This window comes from Plectropomus leopardus, chromosome 20 (assembly GCF_008729295.1).
Source record: "Plectropomus leopardus isolate mb chromosome 20, YSFRI_Pleo_2.0, whole genome shotgun sequence".
NCBI classification, from domain to species: domain Eukaryota; kingdom Metazoa; phylum Chordata; class Actinopteri; order Perciformes; family Serranidae; genus Plectropomus; species Plectropomus leopardus.
In genome coordinates, this window is record NC_056482.1 from 12,268,397 (window position 1) to 12,283,370 (window position 14,974).

At 40.4% G+C, this 14,974-nt stretch overlaps 1 protein-coding gene across 1 annotated transcript in view; it reads right to left on the bottom strand.

Moving 5' to 3' along the window:
• The window catches only part of pappaa (pregnancy-associated plasma protein A, pappalysin 1a), a 114,288-nt gene that overhangs the window by 28,394 nt on the left and 70,920 nt on the right, over positions 1-14,974 (bottom strand). Inside the window, exons 13-14 of the mRNA XM_042509428.1 lie at positions 14,536-14,749; positions 10,280-10,454 (exon numbers count right to left, since the gene is read on the bottom strand). Coding sequence (XP_042365362.1) covers positions 10,280-10,454; positions 14,536-14,749 — 389 coding nt within the window. The remainder of the gene's footprint in view (positions 1-10,279; positions 10,455-14,535; positions 14,750-14,974) is intronic.

The window sequence follows — 14,974 nt, forward strand, 5'->3', positions numbered from 1 at the left end:
AAGATATTAATTGAGTGTCAGATAGAGACAGATTGCAGGACTTTGAGACAAGCATTCATTCGCACATTGATGTGACAGCTTAATGTCCCACACTTATCAATCAGTGTGTAATCAACGTGTAACCTAACAAAGCTTGATCAGTCCGAGTGTGCTGTAGCCTCACAGGCTACCCTGCAGCTCACATAACTGCTGATGGCGTTTGTAAGGTCAAGTCATGCTACTCAGACAGATGATATCCAACAACTGCACAATCAGACCTAACACAAAACAGATTGACTTTGATGGAAGTGTGACAACACACAGAGGAAATCGTACACAACTGGAATACCAACCTCTTTGGGATTAAAAACAAAGAAAATCCACCAACATAGCTGAGTAAAACACATCAGCTTTGTAAGCAAATTGGTGCCGTGATTGCAGTTTCTTCTTAAGTTAGCTAATGTCACCGTGTATGCCCCATGGCTTAGTGATTGACAGTAGTTGACTATGCAGTAGCCTGTCAACAGATTTTTTTTCCCCCCTGCGTTTCTTTCTGTGCAAGCTTCTCAAAATCGAGGCAGACTGCCTCACATTTTCTAGCATACAAAGTGTATCCTGTGTGACTGGTCCCTTACATGTTGTTGGAATGTGGGAGGAAACTGGAGAACCCAAAGGAAATCCACATATGGAGAGAACATGAAAAAGCTGCAAGAAAGGGACTGAGGCCAGGAGTCAAACCCAACGGTGGTAACACCACTCTACTATGACAAACAAAGACTAGCTCAAGTTTATAGCACGATATAAGACCTAGTTTAACAGATCAACATCCCTTCCATTCCCATTATGGACCTATCCAGAATACTGCTGAAGTAGCTATGACCTAGCAAGGTCTGACTGAGGCTTGCAAAGGCTAGTTTTCTTGCTTTCATTTGTATGTTTGTGTGTGTGCATGTGTGCGTGTGTATGTACACCCTGTCACATACCCGTGTGTAACCATCCCCGATGGAGAGTAATGAGAAGATAGTAAAGATACAGACTGTTCTAACAAATTTTTACCAATGGAAAATGAAAGCACCTAAATTTGGGCATATCCACTGTTTTTGAAAAGGCTGCAATCACATGACCAATGCACTGACAGGCATAAACAAGCAATCAATCCCAAGTAACCTTTTAAGGAGGCAGGTTGGGGTGATGAATGGACAACAATCCAGACATTCCCCTGCGGACGCGTGTTTGTAACTGTGTGAACTTTGAGTGAACTTTGAGTCATTTTAAGGTACATCCTCACCATGTTTCTTCTGCTTAACCTAACCACAGTAACTCTACCTGCCTAATCACAAAGACACCCAATCATGTTTCTTTTCTTTAACATAATTATAGTAACTTTTGTTAACTAAATCTAACCACCATAACTGTACATATTACACAACTGTACATTTGGGATGTAAAACGGAAATGGTAAATGGACTGCACTTGTATGGCGTATTCGGGGTCTTCTAACAACTCCAAGTGCTTTGACACAACATGTCACATTCACCCATTTGGCCACACAATCACACACTGGTACCACATGCTACTCAGTAACCAGTCACTCATACTGGGGTTCAGTATCTTGCCCAAGGATACTTTGACATGTTGACAGGAGGAGCTGGGGATTAAACTGCCAATCTTTCGATAAGTCAACAACCTGTTCTACCTCTGAGCAGCACACATATATAATGTCATTGGTGGGGCACTTATTTGTATGATATCATACAAACTGTTATGCATGCATAGAATATCATAATAACGACTCTATGAGAGCCTTAAAAGAGAATATAGCATTGATGATCCAGCATTGCTTGTGTACATGTACTGTATGTGTTCCTGAGAGCAGAAGTGGCAACGAGAATGTTTCCAAAACATTACATTTCAAAAAGGCAATTTCTTGTTCCGGACTTTTTTAACCAGAAACATTTCCTGAAGTTAGGTCTATTTCCTATTAGAAATAGCTCTGATTCCTGTAAATTATTTGGCTTGATGCATTATATTTGCAGAGATGAGACCAAAATGGGGAGCCTCTGCATCATCCAAGCCTCAAATGTTTTCATCCTCTTCCATTAAATAGCACCATGTAACGCAACAGGAATGCTTAAATTGAGAGTGGTGCCAAGAAATCTCACAACAAAGCTGTGAGAGCTCAATCATTTTGACTTTTCCTCCTCAGAACAAAAATGGGAAACCTGTGTTGTTGCCATGAATTACACTCTACCCCTGTTTTGGTTGACCTTAATTACCCACATCTTTTTAAAGAGTGGCCAAACTTTAAGGCCACACAAGCTGGACTCAGTTAGCATTACATATCTATTGCTTCATAACCTCCTCTCTCTTCCCCTGTATTTCTATCTTTCATCTTGATCCCATTATATGATACTGCATAACAGTATCAGGTTCCCTCAAAATAAATAAGCCCCTTTCATATTTGGATATCCAACAAAGTAACATATGCATCGCATGTGAGTGCCGGCTGAAAAGTAACTGGGTGTAGAGTTGAATGAGTAAATCATGAAGGGAGGTTGTGAACAAAGTTTGCATGGAAGAAATGTGGAGGGATCCATTTAGTGTTAATGTGCTGACTGTAAATATGTGTGCAAATGGAATGTTAAGTAAGTTTGTGAAACGGTGTTTGCATGTGTCAAGTTGCAAGTTTGTCCAATTTAAAACGAGTGTGTGTAAAAATGTGGTCAAGTGTTTAAGCAGACAAACACAAACGTACACACAAAGAAACACATTTACATTTACGTACATCTGCCATGAGTTGTTTTTGCATTTAATCAAGCCTGCATCCCCAAGTGTGTAAGTGTATATAGGGTTGTATGCCTGTGCGTGTACTGTGTGTGTAAATGTGTGGGAATTTTCCTTCCTGTAAAAAATTTACAGCTGACTATTTCTCTTCCAGAAGTGATTTTAACAACCGTTGGCTACTTAATTCAATCCAGACAGACTAACAGACAAATGAACCGACAGACAGACAGCTTCTTCCTTAATCTTAGGGGTTTGCCTTCGCTTGGATGGCACACAAACACATCAACAAGTAGCTAAAGTATGGTAATAACACACAGATGTACATTGACAGGTAGAATTATTATAGTGTTGCTTAGTGGTGGAATTAAGTATTATTTATTATTGTCTATTCCTCATGGAAAGGCCCTTATGACACAATGTTGGAGTGAAAAAAGTCTTCTTTACCTAGAAGCAGTGAGGTTTTATTTGCCTGGAACATACACACTTTCTGGTTAAAAAACTCAACCATTGCACAAATGATTGTGGACAGGAATGTGTTCAGAACAGTAAAATGTGGCTGGGTGTTACTGGGAATCTAAGAGTACTCAGAAGCAGACATGCTTCTAAGTACATGAACTTCTGGGAGGGCTATGATGAATGATAACCACGTCATGCCCAGACAGAGTGGATTTTAAACCAACTTATGTTACAAACCACCATATGTGAGCTTTTGTTTTGAGTGGAAGAATTAGTAAAGTTAAGAAAATGTACAATTTTTTCCAGACATTTAAAGATTCTGAGCCCAAATCTTTTCCCACTGGGATACAAGTGAAGGTTACATACACTTTCTATTAGCAGACATGATGGGGTGCTCTATGGCAATGACCACTCCTCACTGCAGAACAGAAAACTGAAATTTGCATTCAAATACTCACCCAATCAGAAGGAGCCTTGCTCAGTCACCTGGTACCAGTAATACAATGGTCAAAATCTAACTTAGCATTCACAAAGTCAGCAACTTAAAGGTCCAGTGTGTAGAAGTTAAAGAGCATTTAATGGCAGAAATGGTATATATGTATATAATTGTATATATCTACGTATGGGGTGGGTTACACAGAGTTCTCCATGCTGTTCTACAATAGCCTAGCTGGACAAATTAAACACTGGCACATGATAGGGCCATTCAAATTTTCTTTTTGTTTTCTGTCGGCCATAGTAGTTCTCCTACACACTGGGCACACGGCAGAAGTGTCAGTTCTGCCACCTCACTGCGATATGCCACTAAATCCTACACACTGGACCTTTAAGTAGCAACAGAGTGACAATGTTAAAAGGCTGTGCCTGTGCTTTAAAAATTAAGATTAAAATGTGCCACCTCATTTTCATAGGTTTTGGTTTAATCAAGGACAGGGCCAAAAGTTGTAAACATTTGGGGCTCAGCCCTAACCTAGGGGGGTCTGGGGAGATTTTTTCTCATTTAGCAGCAACATTGTTTATCAAGCCGTTTAAGACAAAAGGATGCTTAAATGTCTGTACATGATTTGGGAAAAACCATGTGGCAACCTCTCTGGCTAAAAATGAAGCCAAAACAGAAGGGCCCAAAACTGCTGTTCTTTGAATGGCCACTTCAGTCCTTCAGGGCTGACTCAGAGGTAAGTCAATATCTGGGCTCCTCTAATTGCAAATCAACAACGGCAAGTAAATGTGGTCTTCAATACTGTGATTTGAACATAAAGTCAACAGAAGAACACCTATTTTTTGTATTTGTTTATTTATTTAGGGAATAGCATAGATTTGGGGCTTTTAAGAAACTTTCAAGGCTGAAGCCCCAAAAGCTACCCCACTGCTCCGCCTCTGGCTTAAAAGCTTACAAGGCTGTAGCCCAGTGCAGGTATTCCCTGCTGTGGTACTATCAGGACTAAATAGGATTCAGCTGTGGGAAAAGGGGTGTGAAGTTAAGTTATTTAAGTTGTTTTTTATTGATTGCCATGATTATATTTGTCCTCTGCATTCGGCCCATCCTTATTAGCAGCAGTGCAGCCACTCTCAATCAGCTCTCTCAGGGGCCTTGATGAAGGTCAAAGGCACCGATATGTCTTAAACAGTACCCATGTATAATCTTTGGAGTGGTAGAAAATTGGAGCACCCACAGAAAAGCCAGGCATGAGAACATCATGACATATGCATTTGGGTTCCCATAAAGCATGCACATAAAAGTCTAGCTGAGCTGGCTGACTGCCCACTCAAATGAATATGACCAAAATAATGTGTTGATAGGGCTCTTAATAGCCCTTAAATCAACAAGTCCTCCAGCCCATATGACCACATAAGTCGATTGTTCCTACCTACCCTCCAATATGACCCAAAGGAGTGTTTCCTAAAAAAGCTCCCTTACTGGTGTCCCCCTACCTAAGCGTCAGAAAAGGTTGGATATAACCATCCATGGTGAAGGTTTTAAACACATGGGTAACCAAAACTACTTCATCGGGTTTAGAAAAAAGATCAAGGTTTAAACTAAAAAGAGATACATTTATCACAACATACTGCAAAATTAAGATAGTCAGCTTTTGACTTTTGGTTTCACATGGGACACAAGCAGCAGTCTCTTGGGCAAAAGTCCTATGCTTCTTTACCCATCCACCACCGTGCACCCATGCACCACAGATTTTGTTGCAATTCAGTCCTATAAAACCTGAGCAAATAGGCTTGATTTCTTTCTAAAACATGGAAAGAAGGCATTGAGGAACAAAAGAAGTTAGGAAAAGTACAAATAAATTACCTGAAAATAAAACAAAAATCAAGAAAGAAAGAAAAGAAATGGCCTGAAAGCAAGTGCTATAAAATTACAATAATTATGTAACATAATCATAATTATGGTAATTATCTATAAATATCCCTTTTCCTTAGCTTGTTTTCTTTTTTCTTTTTACCCTAGTTTTTTAAAAATCGTCATCGTCACAAATCATAATTTGTTCAACATTTCTTTGCGTATTGAATCAGGGTTCAAAGGTTTTTAATACTTGTAAAAGGCGTCTGAAAGCAGCACAAGAAAGGTGATGTCGCTCAGAGTTTCAAAGGTTTTAAGTATTTTCCTTGACTATGTCGTTTGCTTCTGTCAGAGTTACCATAGCTACTAGAGGTTGCAGTCTAACAATAAACATCAGCTGCTTGTATGAACTATGTGGTCGTATTTTGGAAGAGGTCCTCAAATTTTTATTGAATATGATTGAGTTTTATGTTTAACCATGTTTTCTCAATTTTCACCATTGATTTGATAACATCTGAAGACTGTTTTTTGGTCATTACAACAAAGGGGATGGATGATCATATAGTGGTCAGGTAATGGTGGTTTGATAAGCTTGTTCTATGCCAGACAGCTGTAAAGCCTTTAGAGCCTGTTCAAGGAAAAGCCTATGCAAAATAAAACCGTCTTGCTCAGTGCCAGCACTCAGTGTTCCCTAACTATTTCAAAGAGAGTGAAAGATAGGGAAAACAGACAGCAACTAAAAAAGTTCTCTCAGTAGAGAGCAGATCTCCACCGGGTGTGTCTAAGGGGAACAGGGAGTGCAGGATTGGCTGTGTGTCCAGCATGTATGTGTAACAGTAGTGGAACAATAAAGATCTCACAATTGTCCCTCCTGGCACCCTTACAGTCAAGATGGAGACAAAGATAACAAGAATGAAGATATTTATCCTGTATCATGCCAAATTTTAGTGGATCATAACTTTTAAGATGTGGAATTAATCTGCATTTGCTCCAGTTCAAAATGAGACCATTTTCCATGAAATCAGTTTTTGACAGTGGTGGAAGAGGTACTCAGATCCTTTGCTTAAGTAAAAGTACTAATATCACCCTGTGAAAATACTCAGTTACAAGTAAAAGTCCTGCATTGAAAATGGCAGAATGGCACAAGTAAAAGTATGATCAGAAAAATGTATTTAAAGTATTAAAAGTAAAAGTACCCAATGCAGAAAAATATTTAATAAACACACACGCACGCACGCACGCACGCACGCACGCACGCACGCACGCACGCACGCACGCACGCACGCACGCACGCACGCACGCACGCACACACACACACACACACACACACACACACACACACACACACACACACACACTTAAAACTCAAAATCATTTAAAAAACAGACAAAAGACTATTTAATTTAATTACTTCCCTGTGAATAAAGTGATTAATCAACTAATTGTATAACTAACTGTATTGATGCAAAAAAAATGTATGCATTTAGTAACTAAAGCTGTCAGATAAAAGCAGAGAAATGAAAACTAAAGTATTCCATTTAAATGTAGTGGAGTAAAAGTACAAATTAGCATGAAAAGAAAATACTCAAGTAAAGTATAGGTACATTTTTTATCCACATCAAAGACCTACATGTGACCTGCAACATATTAGGTAGGGCTTGTTTTTAGCCTAGCCAATTGCCAAAAATGCATTTTTCTATATCAGCATTATTGATCACTTTTGGCCTACCAGCCAATTAAGAGGAGCGAGGAGTCAGCGGTCAATGATGGTCCAAAACAGATAATAAAATAGTTTTTTGAATCACTGCAACCATCAGTGAGCAGCCCTTGGGTTTACAGTCATAATATGCACACAGAATATTAGGCTTATAGGTCCAGTAGTATGTGAGATTAGCTGCAAACACACAGATACAAACATGCACACAGACACACAGACACACGACTGAACTTATGATCCCTTCCAGACTTACGCTTAGCGAAAATAATAATAAATCACACATATACAAATCAAGCAAGTAAGGGGAAACAGATTTGTTTTAAAGATAACATTATCTAAGACGGTGATGCTCCCAGAACCACTGTGACTTCACTGAAACAAGGATGTAATTGGCTTATGAAAAGAGACAAGGTGTGCGTCACGCTGTACTGTCAACCTCAGTGTGGAGGTGTGTGTGTCCTTTTAAGAACTTTTGAGGCAGAACAAAAATGGGAAGAAATAAAGCAATAGATGTAAACTGAGGGGCTAAAGAAAAGACAATCAGAGGTTATGCTGTTTTTGTATTTCTTTTGTTGCATTTTTGTTGTTTTTACGTTGGATTTCAGTTATCAACTCATGTGACTGAAAGATGGGAGCAGATGAACCCTGATAATCTGGACAGATTGATTTAAATAATTTAGATATCAATTAAATGTACTCAGTGCATTTCTTACTCTATTATTTCTCATTCTGCCATGCAGTCGTACAGTTTTTGAGAGTCCCAGCCCAGCTAACGCAGTCAAAGAAAAAGAACATGTTCCGTGCTGGATTCTACAGCTCGCAACAAAACCTGCTTCAAAATGTTTCATTGTATTCTCAAAACAAAGAAAAGCAGATGTTGAAAATTATGTTTGCAGTTATTTAAAAAAAGGGGTTATTTTAAAGTAAATGGCTCCCAGTGACACTGTTTCTGCATTCAAACTTAGTAAGGCTTTTCGAAACAGGCTTCTACTGCCCCTGGAGGGACGCGCAACTGGTGAAATCATTTTCCAGAGGATTGTTTGAGGATAAAAGACTGGACTTGAAATAGATCAACAAGCTTGTAATTTAAGACACTTCTGCTATGGCAGGCAGGGTGAGTAAGAAAGAAAAGAAAAAAAAAGATTCTGTTATGGTGACTATTACCATCATTCATTCTGAACTTCTAGTTGCAGCATTAACTTTTTTTTCTAGTGTCATGTCAGCTGAGCATGATGATTTACTTGTCCCTCCTGAAATTACATGGCTGAGCTTTAAATGGTTTGAAGAACTAACGGAAAGAATTAGAGAGCATAATTTATTAAAACTGAACGCAAAATGCTAATTTGATATTAAATCAACAAAACTGACTAATGTCTTTTAATGGAATAAATACATGCAAAAAGTTATTCATAAATAAGGTCCTCTAAATACCTTTGAACTGTCAGTCATTATTTGTGGTAAACCTTGGAAGTCCAAAAACTGATATTTGGCACAGCCCTACTTTTGTTTTCTATTCTCCTCTGCTCCCCCTTCACCCCACTTTCTCTGTGCTTTCCTGCGTCTCCCTCTCTGAAAAGCATAATTTATCACTAAATGAATTGACATTGATGAATTGCCACAATAGTGCACTGTCAATCAAAATCTAATGCAATTAGAAGTTTGTGCAGACTCAATGGAGAACTATTCTGCTCGCGTTTGTACGTATGTATGTGGAAGTAATGTGCTTCGGTGCATGTACATGCACACATACTTGTGCTTATTTCTGTGTGCAGAAACAGTATGTGTGGATGCAGCCATGTAGTGGGAGATAGAGGGACAGCTGAATGACTTTGTGGTTTACGAAACCCTCCAATTATGACCAGTTGCAGATCCCAGCAACAGCCATGTGAAAGATGGGAGAAAGAGCACATTGTTTAGGTCAGAGTCCTGACTGAATACCGAAAAAAGTCATTATGTCCTCCTTGCTTTTAGTCAGTAAATCTCTTCTGTCACACACACAAACAGACCCACACATACAGTTCCAGACTGCAATACACATAAAAACAAAATTTACCTTGTTCTTTGAACCTCCCATCTCTCTAAGGGAGCATTAATAGATTGTCTTGCAGACTTCTTTACAGAGCCGTGGAGAAGGATAAAGCGTTTATATGGCCTTTACAGCAGCTTGGCCCCAATCCAGAACGTTTACAATGCGGTGTCAGCTACCCCGTTTGTTTGTTTACTTGTGGTGTGCACGCATCTGTGTATATACTGTATCTGTCCGCATCTGCGTCCTGTTTATGCAGGAGATCGTCTGCGCTCTACTGTATGTGTGTTGGTATCGACATGGAAGCATTTAATGTGTGCTGCTGTGAGAGAGTGGTAGCAAATCTCTGCCCTTTAACAGAGACTTCAATGTGTGCGAAATGAGCAGGGGATGGAGCAAGAGAGGGAGGGAGCAGACACTATGCGATGATGTCATCGTCCCGGTGGAGTAGCGATACAAAGTGACTGTTTGAGGTGATGGTGCAGCATGCTCAGCAAGAGACTAAACACTATTATGTCTGTGCTTGTATGGAATATGTGTGTGTGTGTGTGTGTGGGTGTTGGGTCTGTGTGTGTGTGTGTGTGTGTGTGTGTGTGTGTGTGTGCGCGCGCGCGTGTGTGTGTTTGTATGTGTAGCAAGCCAGCGAGAGGAGGAGACTAGGGCATCTCCACTCCTCAGTGCAGCACTCATCTACCTGGATGTTCATGATGTCATCCTCCCTGGAGGCTTGCCGTGCCAAGCCTAGTTTTTGCAGGTGACAAAATAAATGCAGATAGAGAGTGGAGAGCAGGGAGGAAGCGTGTTTGCACGTCTCTCTTATGGCCATTTATGTACTTGAGTTTGCATCAATGCATGTTCATGTGTGCATTCACGTATGCATGTTTGCACGCATGATCCCATAAGCTGCAGAAATGCTTTTGCACTTAAGTGTTTGCATGTGTACATTTATGCATTCATGTGCCTCTTCGTGCACTGGGCGTTTTGACTGCCCGTGTGTGTCTAAAAATGTGTGTAGCAGTGTGTTTACCTGGCTCTTGATGATGTCATCATCCTGGTGGACTTGCAGGACATAGCCAGAGTTGCAGTAGATGGTGCAGCGGTCTCCGTTGTAGAAGTGGCGGCCAGGGCTACTGCACTTGAGCTCTGCATTGCGGATTAAGGGTTCCTGGCAGTCAATGGCTTCGCACGAATAATGTACACAACTACAAGAGACCGTGTGTGTGTGTGTGTGTGTGTGTGTGTGTGTGTGGTGGTGGTGGGGGGGTAAAAGAAAGTGAGAGAGGGAGAGAGACAGAGAGAAAGAAACTTAAAACCACATTTAAAGTTACAACCAACATAAATTTAGTGTATAAAATAACACTGCAGACACTCAAACGTGGGAGCAGTCACACATTTGCTCACAAACAGAAAAGCCACACATTGAACCGGCCACATCCATTCATCAATGACTGCTTAACATATCAAATCAATAAAACACATGGAGAAAAGATTGCTATTTTTGCTATGCGCATGAAAGGGGCATCTGTGTGCGTGCGCACATGGCAGAGCGTAGTTTGTGAATTAAGAGCGGCAGTATATATTATGTGTGGGCTACAATGGCACAGTTTGGCCACAGCTCTGTGTTGGTAGCCTGATGGAGAAGGCATTTAATACTCTTGGAAGGCTTGGGTGCCCAAGGCACCTTTTTACAACAGTCCACATTCTATAGGGTTTCCTTCTGAAGCTGACGGAGAATGAGGGAGAGAGCGAAAGAGGGGACGGTATGGGGGCGCAGGGAGAGGATGAAAGAAAATACAGGTCTGGAGAAACATTGTTAAACTCCCTCCTGCAAGAATGGAATCTCTATTTTGCTTTTTTTCATGCATTTGTTTTCCTGAAGACAAAATCATCCCCTTTTCTATGCTTTTTCTCTCTATTAGTGATGCAAACGGTTTATTCACCGAGATTATTCCTTATTCCTTCAATTTTTCTACCTCCCACTACAAAAAAAACAACAAAAGCAAATGTGAAACCAAATGAACTCCTAGCAAAATGTTGAGCTGAGCAGGTGAAGACTGTTTATAAAGCACGAGAGGAGCAGTTCCTAACGTATAGGCTTTTTAAGGACAAACTGGAAGCCTCCTCTGTGGCCACTTTGGCTCGGAACAAAATCTCCTTGTGGTTTTCTACTAGTCACTCTGGAATTTCTGACATCAATTACAATTAACTACCTGTAAACCTATCCTCCTCCCCCTGTGAATGAGAAGTACAGTATACAGATGTAAACTTGGTGATAAGAAAGGGAAAAAATGGTGCAAAAACTGAGAGAAAAGGGAAAACATATATGCAGACAAGCAAGGAACATAAAACTGAGTCATGTTAATAGCTCCTGTTGTTAACAACTCAGGGAAAAAGGGATGTGGTGTTTCGTGGAGGCATAAGTATTACGGGAAATGTGCTGCTCCAGCCCAGGAGAATGAGAGAGTGAAAGCGGGAGGCACAGAAAGGGGAGAAATAAGGAGAAGGAGATGGCAAACAGTTGCAGGGGAAAGGGAGATGACGTGAAAGTAAAGGATGAGAAGACAGCATGGGATAACACGATGGAGGGGAGGAGGAGGGAAGAGATGGAAAAGCAGGGAGAGGGAATGAAGAGCAAGAGAAGACAGAATTCGCTTATATGGAGAAGAAATTTGGAAAGTGGGGTAAAGACGACAGAAGGCAGATGATAAACCGGAGTCGATTGAAGAGAAGAAACAGATCAATGACATAAAAAGACAAAGAGTCAGCCAGGATTTTCTTCAGATGTTGTAAGGACAGACCGGTAAATAATAACTCAACAAAGTCCTATCTGGTTGACTTGCAATCATAAAAAACATTTGTTTTCATGAGCCTCTGGAAATTAGATAAAGTGAAGACAATATGAAAGAAACCAAAGTCAGCGAGAACTCCAGGAGAAAGCAACTAGTTTGTGTGTGCAGTAACAAACAATTTCCTGGCTGGTGCAGATACACAGCAGTTTTAATCTATTTAGGTGCTCTTGGATGTCTCACTGGCACACAACAAAAGCCACAAACAGCTCTATCTCTCTGCACAGACCCCCCGACCATCCATTCTTTGTGTATTGTGGTGTTTATTTGGCATTTCTTGTTGAAAGGGCTGTGGGAGCATCATCAGCATGAAGTGTCTCATGCATGACAGTGGTGTGGAAATTGGCAAATTAGTGACTCCTTGTGCGTGTGTGGTCTGGTTTAAGTGTGTTTGTGAGGAGTGACTTGACATCATGTGGTTAGTAGTTCAAACTGAAGGTAGTGGAGACTCAAAAAAACGGTGCATTTGCAGCTAAATAGGTGTTAATTGATGCTTTGTGGTCTTTCAAACAGAAATGTATTCAATAACTGCTAAGGGCTTTGTAGATCCAGCTTTATTTATTGGTTCAGACGCCGGGTTTGCAGCTGTTACGAATCATTTTTTCACACTGAAAAATGTCCAAATATGTACCCTTGATGCCTGATTGAAAGGTCATTTATTTAATTCCCTTGTAAGAGTTTAAAAAATGGCGACTGACAATACAAAAACGATTACAGGAGAAACATGTCCGCGTTGGCAGGACATTTCAAAGAAAAAGACTATTTGTATGCAGTGTGCACTTCAGCCGAACTCAATACAAAACAAACCGGGGTGGTAAACAAGATTTAGTGCTGGAGGCAGCGCGGCGGCTCTATTGTTGGAAATTTCCGCAGCTCAGCAACAGGTCTAAATTAATTGCAAATTTCCAGTGATATTATAAGTGTTACCGAGAACTTTTTTACTGTTATAGCTGTAGCTTTGGGCAGACTTGTAACATTAAACAGCTTGTTGGCATCATTAATTAACATATGCCTCTCCCTCTCTCTGGCTCAAATACACACACAAACACATCTCTTAGCATCTTATGCCTCCTTTGCTTTTGTCTGAATGGTATTCTTGACTTGTGAGTTGTTTGTATGTATAGTCAACTGTGCCCTTTTTGCCTGGTAGTAAAGAAGACACTGTCACCTGCAAACTGCTTGATATGTCTCTGGTACACAGTCTTCACTCCAAACATTTCACACTGCACCTATTGCATATCTGTCCACTCTGGAAGACTGAGTGATCCCTCCTCCGTGGCTCTGTGGAGTTTTCTTAATCCATGTTAGCTGTTGCTTGATTATAAAGCCCTCCGAGACAAATATGCAATTTTGGGCTATTTGAATAACCTCAACCTCTTGAAACCTGAGCAAATTGGCCTGATTTATTTAAAAAACACAAGGCATTGAGCAACTTTTTCCTTGAATTTCCTAAAAGTGAGCACACAAAAAAGTTTAAAAACAAAAAAGAAAAAGAAATGACCTGAAAAAGCTAAATGAATTATTACATGAATCTATTATTAGAACAATTAGTTTTCTGGCCATTTTCTTTCCTTTTTTCTAAAGATTAATTTTCAAGTGATTTACTTCTCCTCTCCTCTTGATCAGGTTATTTTTCTTGTCACCTTTTACTACTTTTTTTTTTTTTTTTCCCAAAGAATCAGGACGTTTCTTGCCAAGTTGCTGATGAGATTTTAAATGTTTGTGACAGGCATCTAAATGCAGCACAAGCAAACTTATATCGATCAAAGGGTTAACTTTATAGTGAAAAACACCCTGTTTTCCTGTTACATGGGTTATGTTAAAGTAGTGCAAAGTAGTTTGCCTAGGTTAAATTGTTACTCCAGCATTAGAAAGAAGGGCCCTGACACATCAAGCCAACAGCCGTCTGTTGAGCAGTGTCAGGGTATCGGGCGTCTGTCACCCTAATTTTGTCTGTTTGTCCCTGGTATGGGGAGTTTTTTCCTCTCAAGCACAAAATGTATGCACTAGTTGGCCATTGGCTATAGTCTTTGAGGTGTGATCAGGTGCAAGTTTTTGATGAAACGTGCAACAAAAGGCAACTCAACAGTCGGCCATCATCGCCACTGGATCTTTGATGTTGTTTTAGTGTGTTAGGGCCTCAGTAGAACTGTTCCTACCATCCTGATGCATCATCTTCACATGAGAAGAGTCCAAATAAACTATGGTGATTTTCAAGTACATTACATGTATACCTATAGGGAAAGTTTGAAGAATACAATTCCAAATCAAGTTTCCTGTACTGATAAGGCAAAAGATTGTGCAAGTTGTGCATGCTTGTACAGACATGTGAGAAGAATCCTGTGAAATAATATGCATGTCTTTGGTTGTGATGTGTGTGTAACATACAAGTATGCAGATCTTATGTTCAACAGTGTTCCATTTTTCTCTGCCTCACCTCTGGCCTGTGGGGTTGTAGATCTCGTTACTCTGGCAACCACTTATCGTGATGGGGTCGAAGGACTGAAAGGAGCGCAGGCCCACTCCAGAGACAGCCACGAGACGAGAGGCAAACATGACTAGGATAGCCTTGGTGTGGTAGAAGGCCACCGACAGGTCATGGCTCACTGGGATCACCAAAGGGTTGGTGCGGCAGCTGAGACGCCACTCACCTATGCAGAGAATATTGGAGAACAGACAAAGTGAAAACAGAAAAGTGTGTTGAGTATGAGGTAGCAGGGGACAGAAAAAGGGAGATCAGAAGTAATCAGAGTGGCAAATTCCACTTAAAGTGAGTTAGGAGAGAAGAGAAGGCTAGAAGAGGGAGCTAAATAGCATGCTGGTGTTGAAAGAGTGATACAGTGTTGTAATGAATACATTTGCATAAGCTGAAAAGA